Raw genomic sequence first — 20,232 nt, forward strand, 5'->3', positions numbered from 1 at the left:
CGCATGCAACCATGACCAAGGTTTGCGGCTCTTGGGTTAACGAACTCGTGGTTTTAAGTCTATTTGATATTGTCTATTGTGTCTACTGTGTGGTTACCGACACCAAGAATAAAATAAAAAAAAATAAGTCATATTAAATTAAATGCCAATTCGCTTAGAATTAAATTACCATGAATTTAAATTCCTAGCTTAAACATAAATTATTTAATGAAGTGATTATGTACGCCTAAGTTATTGCCAATTAAACTAGTTAATTTATAGATTTTTCGAGTTTGGAAGTTCAAGTTACGGAAGTTTGACTTTTATGATTGTATTTTTAGTGATCTATGCATTTTTAATTTTTCTTGTCCGTTATTTTTGTCTGTGTACAATTATGTGATTAAATATGGAAAAACGTCACAAAGCCCAAATTCCCCAAAAACGTTGGAATAAATTAAAGAATCCAATGTAGGTGGACAATTATATTTATTGTTGTTTGGCCAGTGTGTTAATGATCTTGAATGTTTGTCTACTTTTATTTAAGATTAGACCTGCTATTCTGATGAATACATAACATATTTGAACAGATTTAAATTGTTTTTGTTATTATTTTTTAATGGAATAAAAATGTGACGCATTTTATTTATGTATATATCTAAATATCAAGTTTATTATCTCTGCTTCCCTCCTGAAAGTCGAAACTATATTAGCTTCTACAAAAATATAAGAAAATTAAAAACAAAATCATTGCCTAATTTTGCATGTTTTTGACGTAAAAACAACAACCAGTTTTCTTAGCCAAAGCATTGGCTAGGTCAGTATGCCAGCATTTAAGTTTTTGTATTTCTTTCTTTTCCTTACCTCAAGTGTGAATTTTGACAGCCTAGGAGAAATGACCAAATCCGCAGTTAAATTGCTTGTTGTGGTTGCAAATTGTTGTTAGCTGAGAGCAAGGTGTCTGGTCAGGTTAGTGCAATCGATTAGCAGGTAAAGGGGGAAATTGTCTTGCATAATTGGAATGCCTAACAAGTGCAACGCTTCCGCACCTTTTATATTGGCATTTTGTTCTTTTCAGTACTGTGGTTTTTAGTGATGGCAAGGGTACTGCTTATATCATTTATAAGGGTAAGAAGAAATGACATAAAAAGAAATAATAAATATATAAAAGGTTAATCGTTAAATTTAAATTTTACACATATCTTAAATCGATTTCAGTTTGAAACACTAAAGTTTCTGAGAAAATACGTATTCGAATTAATAAAATAATGTACCTACTTAAAGTAATAAAGAGAATAAGTACCTAGTTCTCATCACTGCTCGTTCTCTGATCTCATTGCGTATGCGTGAGTGGTGCGGTCTGGAAGCATAAATTGCTGGCCAAGAATTCGAGTAGACGACGTTAACAACCTGATTGGAAATTGCTTCTCGTCGGTCCACTTGTATTACCAGTAGTGAGTGAGTGGGTACAGCGTTCATGTACTCACGCCCAGCTGGCTGCCGCCGACCGCTTTCGATTTCTATGCTGCATTCCAAGCCAAGCCAAGTCGAATCGGATCGAATCGGTTCTCGGATCGGGAGCTCGGGTCTCGGTCCTACGTTTTCGGTCTCTGATCGCAGCTGATCGCCGGATCCAGAGACTTCGGCCCGACTTCAGAGCCAAGCTTTATTTTCTGCCATAGTTTTTTTTTCACCCCTCTTGGCCCGCATTTGCGAAATGTTGCCTGTGGTATAAAAGCGTTGCACGCCCTGATTTTCTTTTGAGTTTGTCGTTTCGATTCGCAGAGTCTCGAGTGCAAGTGCAGAGCGTATATTCCATTTTGGCAGTGCATTACTTATTCAGAGATTGGTGAAAACGGCTCGACATTGATTGTTGCTTCTAAACTTGGTAGAATGATGAAATTGGTAAGATGCAGCAAGGTCGTTGAGAGTGTGGCATCCCAAAAAGACTTTATATCAAAATCAATATGAAAATGTGTTTTCAGTATTTGCGCAGTGAATTTTTAGAATGCAATTTAGCCAACCGGTTTGCTGTGGTTCGATCAGATCAGTTACTATGATACAAAAGTATCTTAATTGCTGGTTTATAAGTCAACCATGTCCTTGAGTGAATGTTTGCGCAGTGTTAAGCTTAACAACTAATTAAGGTATTTACCCGAAAGTAAAGCAATAAAAGCAAAGTAAAGTTCATATGTAATTGCAGCTTTTACGGCTGGGTGTATGTGTCTGGAGTATTCGATAAAATATGCAAATGATTTTATTTAGCTTAACTTTTTGTTTTTATTCTGTAGCCTTTGAATTTGCCGCTTCTGCTGCTGGCGGCCCTCGGTGCGTATGCGCAACATCAGGACTATACCACTCCAGTGCCGATTCTCAAGCAGATCGACAAGCACAACGACGATGGATCCTATACGTATGGATACGAGGCGGCGGATAAGAGCTTCAAGATCGAGACCAAGTATGCCAATGGCGAGGTCTACGGAAAGTACGGCTATGTGGATGACCAGGGCAAGGTGCGGGAGATCGAGTACGGAGCCAGTAAGCGTGGCTTTGAGCCCGCTGGCAGCCACATCAATGTGCCACCTCCAACGCTGACCAACAGCAATCCCTATCCCCTGGGACCCAATGAGTTGGACGATGGTCAATATCGCGAGGATCCAGCCGTGTACTACAAGGATCAGAAGTTTAATCGCCCACTGTCGCCGGCCAGTAAATTCAGTTTGAACGACTTTGGGCGTGGCCAGCAGCAGGCCTATGCCCCGCCCCCCCAGCAGCCCGCCCCCCAGCGACCCTACTACAACCCCACGCCCCAGTACTACAATCCCCCGGCACCGCAGCCCCGCTACTACCAGCCTCCCGCCCAGAACTACTACAATCCCCAGCAGCAGCAACCTTACAGGGGATTGCCCGAGCAACACCATCCGTCCCTTCGGAATCTGAACCTCTACACGGGATCCTACAGCATCGACTACACGGGCCGGAAGTAGGATGGACCTTTGGATGGGGGGAGGGGGATAACCTTTGAGTTGGGCCAGAGAGTCAGCGACTGAAGTGTCCGAGGACAATGTCAACTTGTTACTGCCAAAAAAATCAGTCACTCCGCACAACCCACATATATCTATTAATGTACACTGTTTATATATGTTCTTGTATGTGTGTAATAAATCGAGTTTCTAAACCTGAAGCGTTTACAGAGAAAAAAAAAGTGTTTCATAATTAAAAGATTTCTCAGCACTCGCGCCTTAATTCTAAAACCAAACAAAATTGAAACAGAATATTAAATTTAACAAAAACGTTCACGTTCAGGGCCCAAGTCAAATGACTATTGATATTTTCTTAAAGTTTAATAGCAGCTTCTTATTTTTTAAAATTTTTATTTAATATTACTTGTGTAGTTAAATACTGGAAATTGATTCTTGATTATTATCTTATTGGTCAGTTTGCCTCCCAAATTCTTTTTAGTGCTCAGAAGTATTTCAAATATCTACAAATTTAGCCAACAACCAGGTTCCGCTTCAATTAAGCCGCCCAGCAGCTAAAATTGTAGCAAAATCAAGCCGATTGAGGTAAAGCCAAAGAGCCCAGCAAGTGGCCAATAATCGTTAGGCCATTACGTCAACACAGAATGATCGAGCAAAACCAAAACACTGTGGCCGATTCAGCTAGAAAACCAAAGTGGATTTGCCGTTGACTGGAATTTGGTGCACTTATGCAATGTGCTGGCCCCAAACCACTTTCAAATGCACTGCCACCAACGACCAGTTGGCCATAAGGCAATGTGCTGGGTGCTGGAACCACTGCCTTTGTCTTTGTGATTTGGGCGTGGGGTGTGGGGCTTACGAGTACTAGGCAGCAGTGGTTTGAGGCCTGTTGGATAATTGGAAGTCACCCTCGGAACAATCGACAGGCAGAGAGGTTAAATCACTGAGGTACTTATCTGTTCGTTAGCTCTAATGAGGTTTTAATTAAGTAATATAATTGAATATGGATTATCTTTGATTTAATTAAGTTTGGTGATCAAATTTTGGTTAACAATGCATCAAAACAGTGGAATCTTATAAGTATAAAATCTTATTATTTTATACTTTACATTTCATTGTGCCAGAAAATATTTTTTTCAGATTTTGATCTTGATTGATTTTTATAAAGATAGTTTTTAAAAATATGTTTATGTTTTTATTGGAGAACATATACAAATTTTATTGTGCAACTAATAAAACAAAGCATATAATTTGTTTACCACTGTTCGAGTTAGCCAAGAGTCAAAAATGTAAAACGTTTGGCTGGCAGCACCAACGAAGAATCAAGTCCAGACTGCACCTCTTATAAAGCAATGCACAGACACACACTATAAGTTTGGATTTATTTGTATTTTTTCTGCATTTATATAATTTTGCAGAGCAAAACTGCGAAACTGGTCTGCTGCTGCTGGGGCGTTGGCATGACTCAAGAATTTCCTGAAAAATTGTCTGCTTTGTTATGCCTGACTTGTGAACAGCTGCTGCATTTACTACATTTACTACATATTTTTCCGCAGAAGCTAAGGAGACACCCAGTAATAAGTGTGGGATTGACTGCTTTTGTTGCCTGAAACAATTTTTAAGGTTGGCAAAAAGTAAGTTATGCGAATGCTAGTGTAGCATCTTAAATCGAAGATTTTCGACAAGGCAAGGCTTGAAATATAATTAATGTTGAAAACTGGATAAAAAATGGCTTTTACATTTAAGAGTCTGAAAATATGTTTTGAAAAATTAATAAAAAAATGTGTGGAATTTAAAATTGCTTTTAAATGGATTACAAAATATTAAATAAAAGATAATGAAAATTTAAAATTAATTTTATTTTTTGTTTTGTAATTATTCCTAAAGAGTATTACAAATGCATGTGACATTTTTATGTTATTTTCGCATACTCTTTCGACCTTGATCGTGCCTGTGCGTCTACGCATGCGCACAAGTTCAGGTGCACGCCCATTTGCCCCCCAGTCCGCTTCACATGAACAAAAGCCGCACAGAAACAAGTCTTTAATGTGATATATTCAGAAAAAAAGACCGACAAGCTAAATAACAACCGCACGCACTTGAAGACTGGAAACTGCCCTGCGTCATGGGCGGCACTTAAAGGAGGTATATATAAATATAGAGGGGGGAAATGGGGGGCAGACAATCGTTGACGGTTTCCTGGTCTAGTATGTGGTGCAGTGTCTAACCAGTTTTCGTTGAACTATCACCATCCCGCTGCGGGTTGCATTTCTGCCTTGTCCATGTTGTTTTCAGCAATAACGGAGTGCTGCTGTCGTGTGTCATAAGTTCCAACGGAATGTCTACCACAAGGCCAGTACGAAAGGCTGCAGAAAAACGCAGGCGAAGGTGTTGAGTGCACTTCACACACTGAAAGGTGACACGTTGCCTGGTTCTGATTCCGTCGTAAAATAACATTGCCAGGCATCAAGCATACGCACTGTTGTACTAAAAAGAAATACATGTCAATTCTTTATGTGTCTGCTGGGTGGTCTGTATGCCATTTGGGTGTTTCTAATATTTATTCGTAGCTTTTTAAATACTAAAAAGATTTGTACTGTTGTAAGTGATGCAATAAAATCACAGAAAACAATATGAAGTTCATGTCCAAGGGAAACACCCAACTGCTTAGCTTGGGAGGATTGGTATTTACTGGCCAAATTCGCAACACTTCATTTCACTTTGTCGGCTCGTTCATTCATTAGCCATACGCCCTGACGACTTAGCCTCATTTTTAAAAATTTATGGGCCTCACAGTTTTGATTAATTGTCCGTGGATGGCCACATCCCAATGGGGCTAGTTGCCATAGCGCCTAGAAGGCCGGGGTTAGAGTAAGAGTTTCGCCCTGGTTTCGAAAGTAATTTGGTAAATTCGTTAAATTTATCAAGTTGTTGTCTGGTATTTAATGATAACAAGTGGGTGATTCAATTTGTTTTACTATGGCTCAGAAGAAAACTTAAAACTGCTAAGGCAACAAAATCGAAATATTTGGTGTATTTTTTTGAGTGGAGCTTAAGCTTTAAAAACAAAACTTTTATTGATGTTATAAATGTTTCTTTTCTTTTTAGTGCACTGTTAACGTGCAAAATTTAAAGTTTTTTTTAAAGGCATTTATGCTGGCTTATGACATTAAAAAATTAATTCGACAATAACAGATATTTTTCTAAAAATTGTATAATTTCTGCTAATCGGAAAATTTGGAAAAATGTGCCATAGCTTGTATTCCTATTTTCTAAAACATTACATTTTTTTGTTTGGTCAAAAATGTAAACTATGTGTTAAAACAGCCATTAAGAGTTTTTAATCAATTTTATTTTCTTCTTATTAAGACATTCTTGGCCATTTCGTGGCGCCGGAGAAGAAAAGCTCGCCAAAGCACAGAGAGAACTCCCATGGAAGTCTCTGTCTCAAGTTCGGTCAAGCTCTGCAGCCTCTCTCTATATCTCTATATCTCAATATCTTTTTCTCCAGAGAAACGATTCCAATAGCGACCGCTCTCCGTCCTTTCGTTGGTGAAGTTTTGTGGTGCTGTGGCCAGTGGTGCAGTGGTGCGGTGGTACTGTGGTGCTGCGGGGTCTTTGGTCCGTTATGGGAGAGTTAAAAAGGTTTTCCGCGATCGGTATATAAAGCGAAATACAACAACCTGGGCGGCTCAGTTGCCGTCGGTTCCAAGTTAATACTCCACGCGATCTCCGCCGAAGTTGGTCCGAAGATTTGCCCGATTTGCCCGAGATAGTCACCCGGTTCATTAGGGGAATTGGATTTGGAATTGAAATTGAAAGTGCTTTGTTGTCTTCGACACTCGACACTCGAGCTGGGTGTTGCCAGCGAAGGCCTTTTGCGATTGCATTCAGGGCTTAATCGATTTGAAATAGCTGGCCCCACAAAAGCCAATCAGCGGATACAATTCAACATGAAAGTGGTATGTGATGTATATGTATGTATATGTCGGTGAGTGGGTGGTAAATACCAAAGGTCGTTCGAGAAGCTCAATGCGTGGCTGCAAAAGGGGTGTATATAACCCAAGATCCTCAGATTTATGGAGGGGAGTTACTGATCTGTAAGCTTACGTCATTGCACTGCGACGGCGACTGTTGTGCAAATGTGGCATAATTTGCTATGCAAATCGAGCGAACCGTTAATTTGCTCCCAGCCCCGATCGCAATTGTTCAGCTTGGCTACAAGCGACATTTTCCAGCTCTTTGTGCCCGATCCAGTCCACCATCCACTCCACTTGGCACCCAATTTGGTAACTGGATTTTGACATTATTTATGAACGAAGCAGCTTCTTGAGAAAAAAGTTGCAGGAACTTCAATCAGCACAAGTGGCGAACTAACAAGCTCGCTTCAGCCGCATAGTTTCCCCCCTCCATTTACATCGTGAAAATATCAAAGGCAAACTTTGGCTCAGTTCACACGCGGCAGTCAGCTTTTTGGTCAGTTTCTGGCTGGTTTCGGAGCATACTCGGGGGACCCACAGCATGTCGTGGCCTGGATGTATCAGTAACTGTATCTGTATCTGTCTCTGTATCTGTATCTAACTACCTGTCCGTCCACCTGTCCGCACCAAGGCTGCGGCACATGGAGCCTAGATAGTGAAAGGTTTCGGCATGCGGAATGGTCCGAACGTGCTAAAAAACCAAAGTCCGAAATGCCAAAAAAGGAGTAAAAGCCAAATAAACCAGATAGCTCTCAAGCCTGGTCATCGAAGTTTATTTGCTCCCCCTAATGTATGTCAGAGAGGCATCATTTTTTGAAAGCCTAACACTCTGATTCTGTCTGGTTTTTCAAGGCAAAACTGTCTGGAAAGGAAGCTAAATCGAGGCCTTATTGACACACATCCTGCAATTTAAGTTAATTGTTTTAAAAAAAAATCGGCTTTAGCAGGAAATACTGGCACACCTTCTGTCAAGCTTCAATTCGAAAAAAAATTAGTTAAACCTATAAGCTGGAAGTAATAGGAAAACTTTAATGTATTCTTGGAAATGATAAGTTTGTAATAATTTTTTTTGTGTGAAAGCTATATATTTATTTGATTATTACTCCTCTAGTTCCCTCTGTGACTCAGTGATTTCCCGCGAATTTCTTTGGCATTTGCATCTGTTCACTGCCGCAGTTACTTGCAACACGTTACGGCAAGTGTGGGAACCTTTTCCCAGATTCCCATACATAATTTGTTTGCCTGCCTCTTTTGGGTTTTTCTCTCCCCGATTTTGCTGCCGGATTACCCAATTGCAGCTGCGATGTGTGCACTGTGTGGGAGTCACGGGGCTGGCCAACGATAATTGCCAGTCCCCTGCATCTTCGCCGGCATCTCTGTTCCCGGTTGCATTTCTCCACGCCACACCACTGGGCATTCAATTAATAGCATCCAGACCCATCCAGCTGAGCTGCCATATCGCGTGTCACTGGGTTTGGGCTTTCAGCTGGGCTCGGTCTTTATGCAACTTCACTTCGGATGCTGCACTCAGAAAAAATACCTTTAAATACTTTGAAATTAAAAAAAAACGTATATATACACGAACTTTTATCTCACTTTATATATACAATATACTGTTTGTGGCGCCTTATGATTCTTGTTTGGTAAAAATTAGAAAGAGTCAATCTAATTTAATTTGTATTTTAATCAGTTTAAATCTTAAGCACTTATCATAAAAATAGAGGGTAGTTAACGCATTGAATCAGAAAATCAATTAACAATTTGGTAAAGTGATTTCAGTTGTTGTCAACAGTGACAATGACTCACTATGATTGTTTCTTGCCCTTTTATTAAAAAAAATTCTTCCGGACTAAAACTGCAAAAACTGTAATAAATATTTTTTGAATTCAATGTTTTTTTTTGAGCTATAGAAACATCTACACATTTTTGTTTTTGAATTATTATAAAATTATAAGATTGGTATACTATGGATTGTTAAAAGTTACTTACATTAATTGATTAAATTAATTTAGCCTAAATACTAATTTAGCTAATTTTTTTGAGTGTATGCAACTGAATCCGGTGTATCGGTTCCTGCTTGGCATTGAGGGTGTCATTGGCCGGCGGAAAAGTGAAAGGCAGCCTTACTTAAGACTTTTGTAGACGTCGTCGCCGTCTGGCATTCTTGATGCACTGTCAAGGTGTTCCGCTGGCCAGAGGCGAGGTGGAAGTCCACCATTCTGGCAGACAGGGTGCAATTAGCGAACTGGTTGCCATTGCACTAAGCCAGACACAATCGAACTTTTATCTTATCAAGACATATTTTATTGACTTTTGAACGGTTGGTATATCCCACAGCTGCAACGAGTGCTCTTAGTCGGCTGCCTGATGGTGGGAGTGGGTATGGTGAGGTCGCAGGACTATCAGGATTACCAGGAGAATACACCACGGACGGCTCCACTTCGCCTGCGAGCAAATTCAGCTCCCGCCCGGGCTGAGGCGCCACGAGCTGATCCGGTGGCCATTCTTAAGCAGATTAACAAGTGAGTACCATGTAGCGATATATTTGAAAGCTAAATATTTGTTTTCGATTTGTATTTCATTTATATTTTGAGTCATTATATCAAGTACTTAAGGATGTTTGTATCAAGAAATGAAACAGTTCCTGAGATATTGATTATAAATATTTAAAACATTTTGTTAATCAAATAAAAGGATTAAGGATTTTTTTTATCAAGCTAAAACGTAAAGTGAATTCCATTTTTCTTATATATTATATATATTTAAAAATAGTTTTAATTAAATAAAACAAACTCCTTCCTCAGGCACAATGAAGACGGCTCCTACACGTATGGCTATGAAGGTGCTGATGGTTCCTTCAAAATCGAGACTAAGTTAGCCACCGGCGAAGTCAAGGGCAAGTACGGGTATGTGGATGAGACCGGAAAGGTGCGAGTGGTGGAGTATGGGGCCAACAAGTATGGGTTCCAGCCTTCCGGAGAGGGCATCACAGTGGCACCACCCACATTGGTGGATGAAACTGCCAAGGAGGAGCCAGACTACGCGGATGAGCCCGCACCACAGCGTCCTCAGAAACCTTATGTAAGTTAGGAGATACTTTTAATTCATTTATAGATTTGATAACATTTATTTTAAATAGCGTGTTCAGCGTCCCCAGCCACGCCCACAGCCTCGCCCGCAACCCCAACCGCAGCCGCAGTACGTGCAATACGAGGAGGAGGAAGAGCCACCACGTCGGGTTCAGTATGCCCCGCAGCCACAGCCACAGCCTCAACCACTGCCGCAGCCACAGCATTTGCCACAACAGCACCACCAGCCGTCAGTGGGTCCGGCACCACCACGAATCCAAATTCCCGGGGCCCAGCGCACCACCGATGTGCTTTATTCGCCGCTGCAGCGTCCCGCTCGCCCTGAACCGGACTATTCGCAATCGCAGAGCTTCGGAGATGGACCCTCGAATGTGCGCATTTCCCGGCCCGTCTACGCCCTGCCCCCTGCATCGCCGGCTCCGAGCAGTGCCCGGGCTCAGGGATTCCTGGCACCCGCCTCCGGAGGACGCCCTCTCCTGGAACCGGTGGGCTTCGGCCAGTCCCAGGCACCCATCGCGCGTCCTGTGCAGCAGCAGCAGCAGCCGAGCTACCAGCCGCAACCACAGTCCCGCAGTGGCGTAGGTGGTGGCTCGGGTTTGCTGGATCAGTTGGCCCGCGACTACGCCCTGCCGCAGGGAAATGCCCAGCCACTGCACGACATCACCTTCGGCTACTACTGAGCTGGAGTCCCCATGCCCCCTAACAACCCAGAGATTCCTTGCTTCTAGGTCCTAATCGCACAGGTGTGCCTGTCTCTGACATTTTCTAAGCGATAATAAAAGTTCCAGTTCCCCAATTAATAAACTAAAAGATTTTTTAAAGGATCTTAACAAATATATGGATATATACTTAGTTTATATATTTACTATAATTGACAAAAAAAATTGTTTTGATTTTTAATTATTTTCCTTTGAGATGGGTGTCCCATTTTGTAGCCTACTTTTAGGCTTTAGCGAACTGTTTGCAGTTTGTAAAGATCCATTATTATTACTATATGTTGAAGTTTATTTTTTTTAAGTGCAGTGCACACCTAAACAAATTATTTTTTTTAACAATTATGTTTTTTACATTTACTTTAACTTTACATGAAATGTACTTTTTGCAAAGCCTACTTTTAGGCTCCCATTTTAAAAATCAACCAGATCCCAGAAAAGTCACCGTGTGTATTCAACGATTTATTTATTTAATTTAAATACTTAATCTTAGTATGGAAAAGTTTAATCAATGCAAGCTGCAGCTCTTCTTCGGATCGGAAATGTATATAGAATGAGGGTGGGTGACAGCAGATAGATTCGGAATAGGCAGGAACGGTTTGACTAACTCTAGAATACGTGGAGCTTCCTCAGCTTCCTCAGCGTCCTCTACTGATGGTAGACTGCAAAGAGATCGGTGAGAGATGAGAAGAAGGGTCTCCGATTCTGTTTGGGTGGTGCAACAGCGCAGGAAAGTGGGTGTGGGAGGAGCGAAAGTGGTTGATAAGGATGGTGGTGCTTTGTGGCATGCTGTGCTTGGGTTTAATGCTGCTTTATTGCCAGCCATCTCTGGGAAGCTCAATAAATAATTAATTACGATTAACGATTGCGATTGCGATAACGAGAACATAAATAAGTTATATGTAAATGCTGGACATGACTTAGAGGGCTATAAGCTAAGAACTACAGGCGATCCTCGATTAAACCTCCAGCAGGCGGTTGAACATCAGTGGATCCTGTATCTCGTAGTCCTGCGGCCGGAAGACGCGTTTCGGGTGCTTTCCACCCGCCACCTGACGGCGCACCTTGTAGCCACCACTGTGTCCTGGGTTGTACGATGATGGTGGCGGTGGTGCACTGTACACGTACTTGGACTTCTGCACCACTGGGGGCAAATACTGGAAGTGCGGCGACTGCTTGTGCACCTGCTTTTCAATGGAGTAGACGGGTCCACTTCCGTGGCTGTTGCCCTTCCGCTTGGCCACCTCCAAGGCGGCTATAATGGGCGTTAGATCCTTAAGGGCATTACTCTTGCTGGCATGGTAGTTCTCCACCCTGTAATCATTGACAGCTGGCGGCGCGGGAGCAGCTGCACCAGGTGGTGGATAGTCGTAGCCCTCATTTGGATGCTTTTGGATGTAGAGTTCCTCGGCGGATGGTCTCTTGGCCATTTGGTGGTATATATCCGCTGGATTCTTTGAGGCGGGATTATAGGCAGCCGTTATGGATTCGGTGTGCGAAAGGGACTCCAAAGTGCCCAGGTTATTGGGCAGGGGTATCCCGTAGCTATTATACACCTCCGCCTGTTCTAAACCCGTTCCAGTGGGTAAATTCGTATCCAGAGCCACCGTTTTGGAGGCCGTATACTCCGTTTTCCCGTTGGGCAACATACTGAGGATCTCCTGGAGCTGCAGAGCCGCCTTTCGAGCCTCTTCATCCGTCAGTTTGTTGTGGCGTCCATAGATGTTAAAGTCATTGCTATTTGCACTGGTCGCTGCCGTTTGTTGTGGTTGTTGTTTTAAGTGGGTGGGTGTATGTGGTTGTTTGTTGTTGTTGTCGAGGTGTGTATGCAATGAGTGAGATTTTATTAGATTTACCAAATTAAATATTTGCGTTTTATGTTTGGGTATTTACACTTGTTGTGGACTGTGGATGTAAGTGTTTTTGAATGCACAGAGAAAAAGTATTTTTTTTAACGGGAAATGCGAAATGTGAAATGCAATTTGAAGTTTAGTTCTAAAATTTACTGAATTAAAACATATCATATATATAAATATTAAGAAGGACTGTTAAAGAAAATAATTTTTCTCAGCATAGTGTGTCTGTGGTGTTAGATTTTTTCTTACAAAATGATTGGTTTACTTTACACATTTTGTACATTCTTGGGCTGCCTTCTGGATAATTTTCATGATGATCACAGATGAATTCCGGTTTTAGTTTTGGTTAGCTGAATGAGTAGAGCCGACAGACCGCATTTCATTGAAGGTTTTCCCTAGACTCTTTAATGGGCCACTGGCTAGATAAGTTCGCGCACATTTATCAAGTATGCGACATGTGGCCACTGCAAATGGCGCCATTAATATCTGTACAATTCGTTTAATTTGCGTACTAATAGTAGTTGTTAACGGATACATGGATGACGTGATAATTTATTAAAAAATGCTTAAATGTTTGAATGTACAATGCATCGATTAATGTTCGCTTGCGCAATGTGTTAAAAAATCGAATAAACTTAGCCTAGGAAATGTGTCATTGGAACAACTTCCAGCTTGTCTACCGATACATTAATGGAGGGTATGGCCGGAGAAGGAGAGATTTCGACTGGTAGTGTTAATATTTACTGTATTTACAATGTCTCTGTGGGACTTGGGCTTCGTCTTCACGAATTATGTCCAACTGATGGTGTTGCTTTCACTTTCCTCTCGTTGTTCGCTACGTGCGGAAATGAGATGAGGGCCGCAAAAAAGGGCGGTGGGATAGAGGGGCGGGGTTTTGTGTTGAGTATGCAAATGAAGCTGAGTGATTTGCTATTGCAAGTTGATGAGACAAGGCAACGCCTGTCATTGTCATCTTTAGGATACTCTTGTAGAAATTTTCATATTACATATATACATTTACAACGGCCATTTGGCTTGGCATACTTTTGGTGGAAAACTACTTAAAATGTATTTAAAATAAATTATCATAAATCTCAAACCAAATTCATTCATTCATTCCTTATTTTTATATTTACATAATTAAAATATATATTTACACATTGCTTATATAATTACGTTTATAAATCCTTCACCTTGGTTAGTTGAAACAGAATATGTACAAGGATTATTTTCACAGAACCAAGCCCCAAAGGATTACATTTCTTTAGACCTCGGGAACTACGCACCATCTTGTCCATAGGCCGATGGCAGATAGTTGCTGGGCGGCGATTCGAAGGCCGCCTGGTGGCCGACGCTGAAGGGCGCCCCACCGCTGTAGCTGGCCCCGCCCACCGGCGGGAGGTACTGGTGGGTGGCGCTGCTGTAGGACGGCGGCTTTGACGGCGGACCGTAGCTGGCGTGCCCGGTGGGGATCTCGTACGTGGTGATCGCTGCAACGAGACAAATGCGGAGACATTTTAGCCTAAATGGAACGCAGACGGCAATGGAACGGGTTGCTGGCGAAAACGAAAGTTGCCGGCCGGGTTCATTGCTCGTTTCATGCTCTGATTTGGCCATTGGATCTGCGGCCAAATCGGAGCTGGAAGTTGACTCTTCCGTTTTGGCCAGGTGCGGCTGTGTTGGTTATTAGGCGGCTTAATTGTCATGCATCTAGTTCAGCAACTGCCTTACGTAATCGAAAGACAATATGTTTTGATTTCACGGCCCAACGGACAATGGCAAATACATTGCAATACATACTACTTATTTGCGACCTAGTCCAATTTTATCAAATGAGAAAATGTATTCATAAAAAGTTGTTTAAGTAATAGAAAAGAAACCTAATTTACCAATATATGGAGTCAGTTAATATTGCTATACCATTAAACATTTGGCTAAAATTAATCTACATTTACAGCCATTAAAATGTAAATTAGATATGTATCGCTGAATTTTTGATTTCTGAAATTTTGATCAACTGTATTGTTTGCACTTGATCTAGTTTTGTTAATGGGTTATACTATTTTGCATGTTTTACTGATTAATAATCAGGACCAATATACGATCCCTCCCTACCTGATATATAGATATGGACAGTACAGCAAATCCCATGCATATATTTTTTAAAGCGCAACATATCCAATTAAGTTATTGGGTTATAATGTTTTTCATAGTATTGAGACTATATTGATACGATCCCTTCCTATCTGCTACCATGAATCTGTTTTTGAGGCGCAACATATATTATTTAATTTTATTTAAGTTCACTTACGTCTTGACTTAAAACACTGTAAACTTACTCCGTGTCTTTTTTTGGCTATCCATTTCTTGCCAATTTAAGTTAGAGGTTCTTGAAATTTTACCCAAGTGTACTTACTCTCGTGATGCAGGACGGGTGCAGGAGCGGAGACGGTCTTGTGACCGCTGCTGCCGCCCGAGGAGGCGCCCGACAAGGAGGTCAGCTTGGCAAACAGACCGCCGCCGCCGGAGGAGTGACTAGTGGCGTAGGTGTGCGAGTTGATATGCGCCGAGTTGATGATCGACTTGCCCACATCGGTGACCTTGTCGCCGCCGGCGGCCACCAGGTTGCCGCCCGCACTCAACGCGTATCCGCTGCCCTTGATCAGCTGACCCTTGAGCGCGGTGACCCCGCCGGTGATGGCCTTGACCGCCTGGAAGATAGTGTTCAGAACGGACTTCTTGAACGACCAGGGGTCATAGTCCACCGAGTTGCCCTGGAAATGGAGGAGAAATGAACTAGCTTTTAAGGTAAAATTCATGAAGACCCATTTGCGTTATCGGATTTTGGGGATTTATTATTTTCGTTATTTTTTAATCTTTATTGTTACATTAACTATTTAATTCTCTCTAATGTTTTAAATAATTAAATTTGAACATTAAAAATTTTGTAATTAACAACAGCTTTGGATCATATTACTAACAATTGATTTGCTGTGTTCAGAGAAAAGCTGGAAAATCCCAGCTGCAAAATCAGGTCGTGAAAATGTGGCTATCGACTTACATGAACAACAATCTCGTGGGACTTGTAGCTGTCCCCGCCCCCGCTGCTTCCGCCGGAACTGCCGGAGGCGATGGAAGCGGAGGCTTGGCCAATTCCGGACAGCAGGCCGGACTTCAGGTGCGCCACGTAGTCAAAGCTGCCGGATCGCTTTTGCACCTGGGACTCCTTCACACTCTCGCCGGGTTCATTGTCCAGGTCTGTGTCCTCCAGCGAGAGGGATTTATCGGTGGCGGGGAGGGCATGGCACATCAGGGGCAGAGCGGTCACCAGCAGTAAACTAAGTCTGAAGACCTATTTTTAAGCATACCAAAATAAATATTTGTAAAAAGAGATCACCTAATTTATATAAGATGACAGTGAGTTGCGCAATATATTTAAAAATCTGTTCGTTTTTTTTTTCGTGACAGCCCCACAATGGCCATAGAAAACAAGGAAAATTCAATTGTCAAAATGTGTCGCTGCGGTGGTTGCACCACCAAAGTTTTTCGTTGCTGCTTGCCACATCTGTGCACTCATTTGTCAACTGTCGCACACACACGCACTCCATGTGCAATCATAATCTGCCACTTAGCTCCGAAGCAAATGTAAATGTACCACGTAATCCTCGCTCTGCATATGCAAACCCACTGAAGCCCCATCCTTACCCCTGTATAACTCGGTTTACGGTTGAGCGAACTTTGTCTAATTGGAGGAGGTGGTGGGGGGCACTAGTCATAGCCAATTTGGCCAAGCGGAAGGCTAAGACATTGCTATGACTTGCGGCGCTCGCAGCTGTTTCATGCGCCATCAAGCTGCCAATATGCTAATTGGTTTACAGACTAATGCTTAAAGGAAGCGGTTAATATGACTTAAATTATTTATTTCACTCATTTCAATGAACATACTAACTTTAAATCCTTAGTATTCGTGAGTGTAACCATTTCCTTTCATTGAATAATTACGAACACTTTCTGAGAAACAGAAGGAAACATTTATTGATTATAATCTTGTCTGGATTTTCGGAAATTGGTATTGCAACTCACTTACTCCAAAAAATGTGAAATATTAACTTGGAATTGAACCGATAACCGGGTCAATAAAGCGCTTGGGAAACATCCATTTTGCGTTATTGAATATTTTTATATATAGTTTTTTATGTGGGTTAAGAGTGGAACCGCCTCGAAAAATATTCATTAAATTGGCAGCCTTTCGCCCCGCGATGGCGCAACCTCAATTATGACTGGCCAAATATGTTGTGATTTCTTATACAATACATAAATTGGCTTAGCCCTGGCCGAAACAATTGGCCCACTGCAATCTGCATACAAATGCACTAATTAATCAATATAAATATTGTTCTTCGTTTTGGGATTGCATAAGCAATTATTAAACAGTGGCAGAAGTAATAAAATAATTGAAAGTTAATTGCTGTGTTGAAAACAATTGTTATTTTTGGTTCACCTGAGTAATTAACGGAATGCAATTTGAGTGCGAAATTCGCTTAAATTCGTTGGCATATTGAACTATTGCCCAATATTTGCCAAAGCAATTTTCCCATCTTCCACTCATCGCTTTGATTGGTTTTTTAGTTGGCCGACATTGTTTGTGGCTTTAGTTTTTGTTTGCTCATTGTGGTGGCCAATATTTTGTCTGGTCTGAGAGTGAAAGTGTTGTATTTGCCGGCTTGGTGGCTCTTACACTCTGGCTCTCTTTTTCCGTATTCACAATCAATTAGCATGTTAAATATTATTGCTTAATTGTGAGCGAGCAGAATGACTACATAGTGTTTTACAGAAAAATGTTACTAGCTAACTGAACTTTGACTACAATATTAATTGCGGTAGGTTCAGTTTGCGGACTCGTTTATTGTCTCTACGTGTGGCTCGCCTCAGCTGCTTCGTCGTCTTCAGTTTGGCTTGGCTTCACCTGGGCCGTATTCAAATTTCTTAACGATTTTCGAAAGCAACCCGCTGACGGGTAGAAGCCCACAGGTCTGACATAATAATTATGCACGACATTTACCTTCACACTCGGTCAAATGGACGGCGCTTCTTGCGAGCCATGATATAATAGGGTTCCGTCTGAATGAAGGTCTGCCAAGTCCACCTCTTTTCGAGTGCAGTGAGGCATCGATTGGGATTTTTGGGTTAACTACGGGTTGCGTAACGAAAGCATCTCTACTTATGCGAGAGCGCGCGATAGACATCACGCAGCTGGGGCTTAGCTAATAAATTCAGCGATGTGTGGCCAACATAAAACGGGTTTTGGTGCAGAATGCCTTGCACTTGAACTTGTTCGTCATAGAAATTGCATAAACGAGATATTTGTAGTTAGGCAGGGGGCGGTGTGTACGTTCAAATTAGTCCAGTATTCGAATCAACTTTCACTGCGATATCCTTTGACTTACCTTCATTTCGGGCGGCTGTGTTTTTCGTTCGATGATTAGCTTAAATTGGGCCTTGGATTAGCTGGGCGGCTAATCAAGATCAAAATTCACTTTTACCGATGACGTCCTCGTGTTTTGTTTGTATTTATATTACTCGCTGTCTCCTCTTCACACCAACTTTCTTCACTTGGCCACTTGCAATTGGCACTTGGCCGCCGCACTTTTTCGACTTCGATTTCGAACCGTTTCGCTTCACGTTTGTTTTGTCATCGGCATTCGTCTCAGCGGTTTGGAGCGCACACAAAATTTCACTCTCGACTTTCTTTCACCGATTCGAGTCTCCCGATCTTGGGGCTTAGCTTGGCTTACATGTATCTCGGCAACGTCTGCGCTCGAACTGTGCTCGAAAATCGCTTTGGCGGCTTATTTAAAGCAACCGCCGGAGAGTGCCGGCGCGAGTGCATTTCGAGCGGTTTTGAGGGTCTTTTTGGCCCGCTCTTAGTCGGGGGGCTAAGAGTGTTGCCCACTCTTTCCTGCTCTTTTTGTGTTACAATTTATTTTATATATTTTTTTCGGCAGCAATGCCGACATTTTCATGACATTCGCGGGGAGCGGGTGGCAGCCTCTTGGCCATAAACGAGTGTCTGGGGTTCAATGCGTTTCGAGTGGCATCGGCATCGGTGGCATCAGCCACATGTGGCAATCCGAAAACTGCAAGGCGGCTCATTAAGTGCGGTGGTACAAACGTGTTCGACTGCTGAAAAATAACAGCACCGTTGACTTCGTTTTCTGACATGGCCCAATCGAAAGACTGAGGCAACGAACTTGAAATGGAGTGATCGACAAGAGATCGCTAATGGAAAACTCGGCATCGAAAGATGTAAAGCAAGGACAAGTTTCGGCTTTAGTACTATTCTTTGTTCTCAAATGTCATATTGCTTAATAGTCCACGCTAGATTAATTACGTATTGCATGCTGGGGTAAGATGCTGTTAAAAGTAAGTGCGAAGATTATTAGATTTGATTTAAAAACAATAAATAATTTAGTAGTCAGTAAAATAATATGTAAATTACATTTCTGAAAAATAATAAATCAAGAGTTTTAAGATCTTTAGTTAGATAAGTTATTTATTTTATGGCAGCGTGTGAACTTAGTGTTAATTTATTTAATGAGAAAGCCTAATATATTCTGTTGAGTAAGTAATATGTTTCTTCACTTTTTAGTGTTTGGTTTGCATTTAGTTCAAGGTAAAAATCGATTTAGCTTAACCAAAATAATTTTCCTATATATACATTAACTTTAAAAACTTGATAACAATTTATTAGGTCTATTGCATTTCTTTAATAATGTAATCCCTTAAACATTTCAACTTGTTGTTTCAAAATCTTACTCAAATAAGAATAATGAAAACCCTTGATATGCGTTAGATATTCTTGACCCATTGTTAACTGATCTCTAATCTCTGGATTATTTAAGAGCAACAACCTTGACCCCAGACTTGTTGCCTACTGATTGAAGCCTTCAACTGCAGACTGAAAACCGAGCCCCGAAAATAGCAACACAACGTGAACTTGGGGTCCAGCCATTATCTAATGTTACGACAAATGGATGCAAGTCAACTTTTAGGCCCTCCTCTCGACGAGAGTTCACTGTCACTATGTCAAAAGCAGTTCATTTGTAAATGAGCCAAACAATTAAGGAAAACAATGGCGGGGCGAACAATGGCAGTTGGTACGACAGTTTCAACTGCCTGAATGCTCCATTCCCTGGTGACAAAGTCGGGCCAAGTGAGCAAGTCCTACGTAGGCAAATCCCCGATTCGAAAAATCCCCACCTCTTAACAGACAGCGGTTATCTAACCGAAAGTGAAATGGGCCCAGACAGACCAACGGCAACTACAGCTGCCCAGCTGCCAACTGAAGTTGCAACTGCAAAACCAACTGCAACTGCATAAATGCAAAACGCAAAATGAGCATGAAGAAACTTTGCCCAAACATAATACTTAAGCACTCGTAGTTAACAAACTGTAAATTTGTTAAGCAGCAAAAGGAAAACATGTCGGGGGAAGGCAAACAGCAGCAAAATAAATGAAAATAAAATGAAAATCCCCGACTCATGTAATAGCAAGCGAATATATACTAATGGGACAATATTATTGCGATTGGGGGCGGAGCTGCCATAAAAGGTTTCCAGTGGTAATACCCTACAATA

General features: G+C 41.7%; 4 protein-coding genes across 5 annotated transcripts in view; 2 read left to right on the forward strand and 2 right to left on the reverse strand.

Moving 5' to 3' along the window:
- LOC128251696 (circadian clock-controlled protein daywake) overlaps positions 1-20,232 on the reverse strand; it is a 36,662-nt gene that overhangs the window by 1,933 nt on the left and 14,497 nt on the right. The gene's annotated exons all lie outside the window — the stretch shown is intronic.
- On the forward strand, positions 1,722-3,160 carry LOC128251697 (uncharacterized). Its single transcript, XM_052978801.1, has 2 exons — positions 1,722-1,881; positions 2,268-3,160. Exons 1-2 carry the CDS (start codon positions 1,870-1,872, stop codon positions 2,961-2,963), a joined length of 708 nt encoding a protein of 235 aa, XP_052834761.1. The 5' UTR covers positions 1,722-1,869; the 3' UTR covers positions 2,964-3,160.
- LOC128251687 (tyrosine-protein phosphatase non-receptor type 23) lies at positions 6,582-10,836 on the forward strand. The gene is made up of 4 exons (XM_052978784.1): positions 6,582-6,919; positions 9,275-9,459; positions 9,742-10,018; positions 10,077-10,836. The coding sequence occupies exons 1-4, from the start codon at positions 6,911-6,913 to the stop codon at positions 10,704-10,706; spliced, it is 1,101 nt and encodes a 366-aa protein (XP_052834744.1). The 5' UTR covers positions 6,582-6,910; the 3' UTR covers positions 10,707-10,836.
- Positions 11,189-18,431, reverse strand: LOC128251684 (uncharacterized). Of its 2 annotated transcripts, none has more exons than XM_052978778.1 (5): positions 18,043-18,429; positions 15,657-15,947; positions 15,012-15,369; positions 13,882-14,085; positions 11,189-11,401 (listed from the first exon to the last, which is right to left on the reverse strand). In XM_052978778.1, exons 1-5 carry the CDS (start codon positions 18,046-18,048, stop codon positions 11,388-11,390), a joined length of 873 nt encoding a protein of 290 aa, XP_052834738.1. In that variant the 5' UTR covers positions 18,049-18,429; the 3' UTR covers positions 11,189-11,387. The 2 variants fall into 2 exon arrangements, with proteins under 2 accessions (XP_052834738.1, XP_052834737.1); XM_052978777.1 differs by lacking the exon at positions 11,189-11,401 and adding an exon at positions 11,535-12,492 and having other exon boundaries at positions 18,043-18,431.

Source organism: Drosophila gunungcola, chromosome 3R, assembly GCF_025200985.1.
Source record: "Drosophila gunungcola strain Sukarami chromosome 3R, Dgunungcola_SK_2, whole genome shotgun sequence".
NCBI classification, from domain to species: Eukaryota; Metazoa; Arthropoda; class Insecta; order Diptera; family Drosophilidae; genus Drosophila; species Drosophila gunungcola.

Bases quoted from the DNA above. Each gene is read 5' to 3' on its own strand.
- LOC128251684 (XM_052978777.1), bottom strand. The intron at 14,086-15,011 runs GTAAGTACACTT...GTCTCGTTGCAG, and splicing joins ACCCGTCCTGCATCACGAGA to CGATCACCACGTACGAGATC. The intron at 12,493-13,881 runs GTGCGTAGTTCC...AACAAACGGCAG, and splicing joins ATCGGCCTATGGACAAGATG to CGACCAGTGCAAATAGCAAT.
- LOC128251687 (XM_052978784.1), top strand. The intron at 9,460-9,741 runs GTGAGTACCATG...CTCCTTCCTCAG, and splicing joins ATTCTTAAGCAGATTAACAA to GCACAATGAAGACGGCTCCT. The intron at 10,019-10,076 runs GTAAGTTAGGAG...TATTTTAAATAG, and splicing joins AGCGTCCTCAGAAACCTTAT to CGTGTTCAGCGTCCCCAGCC.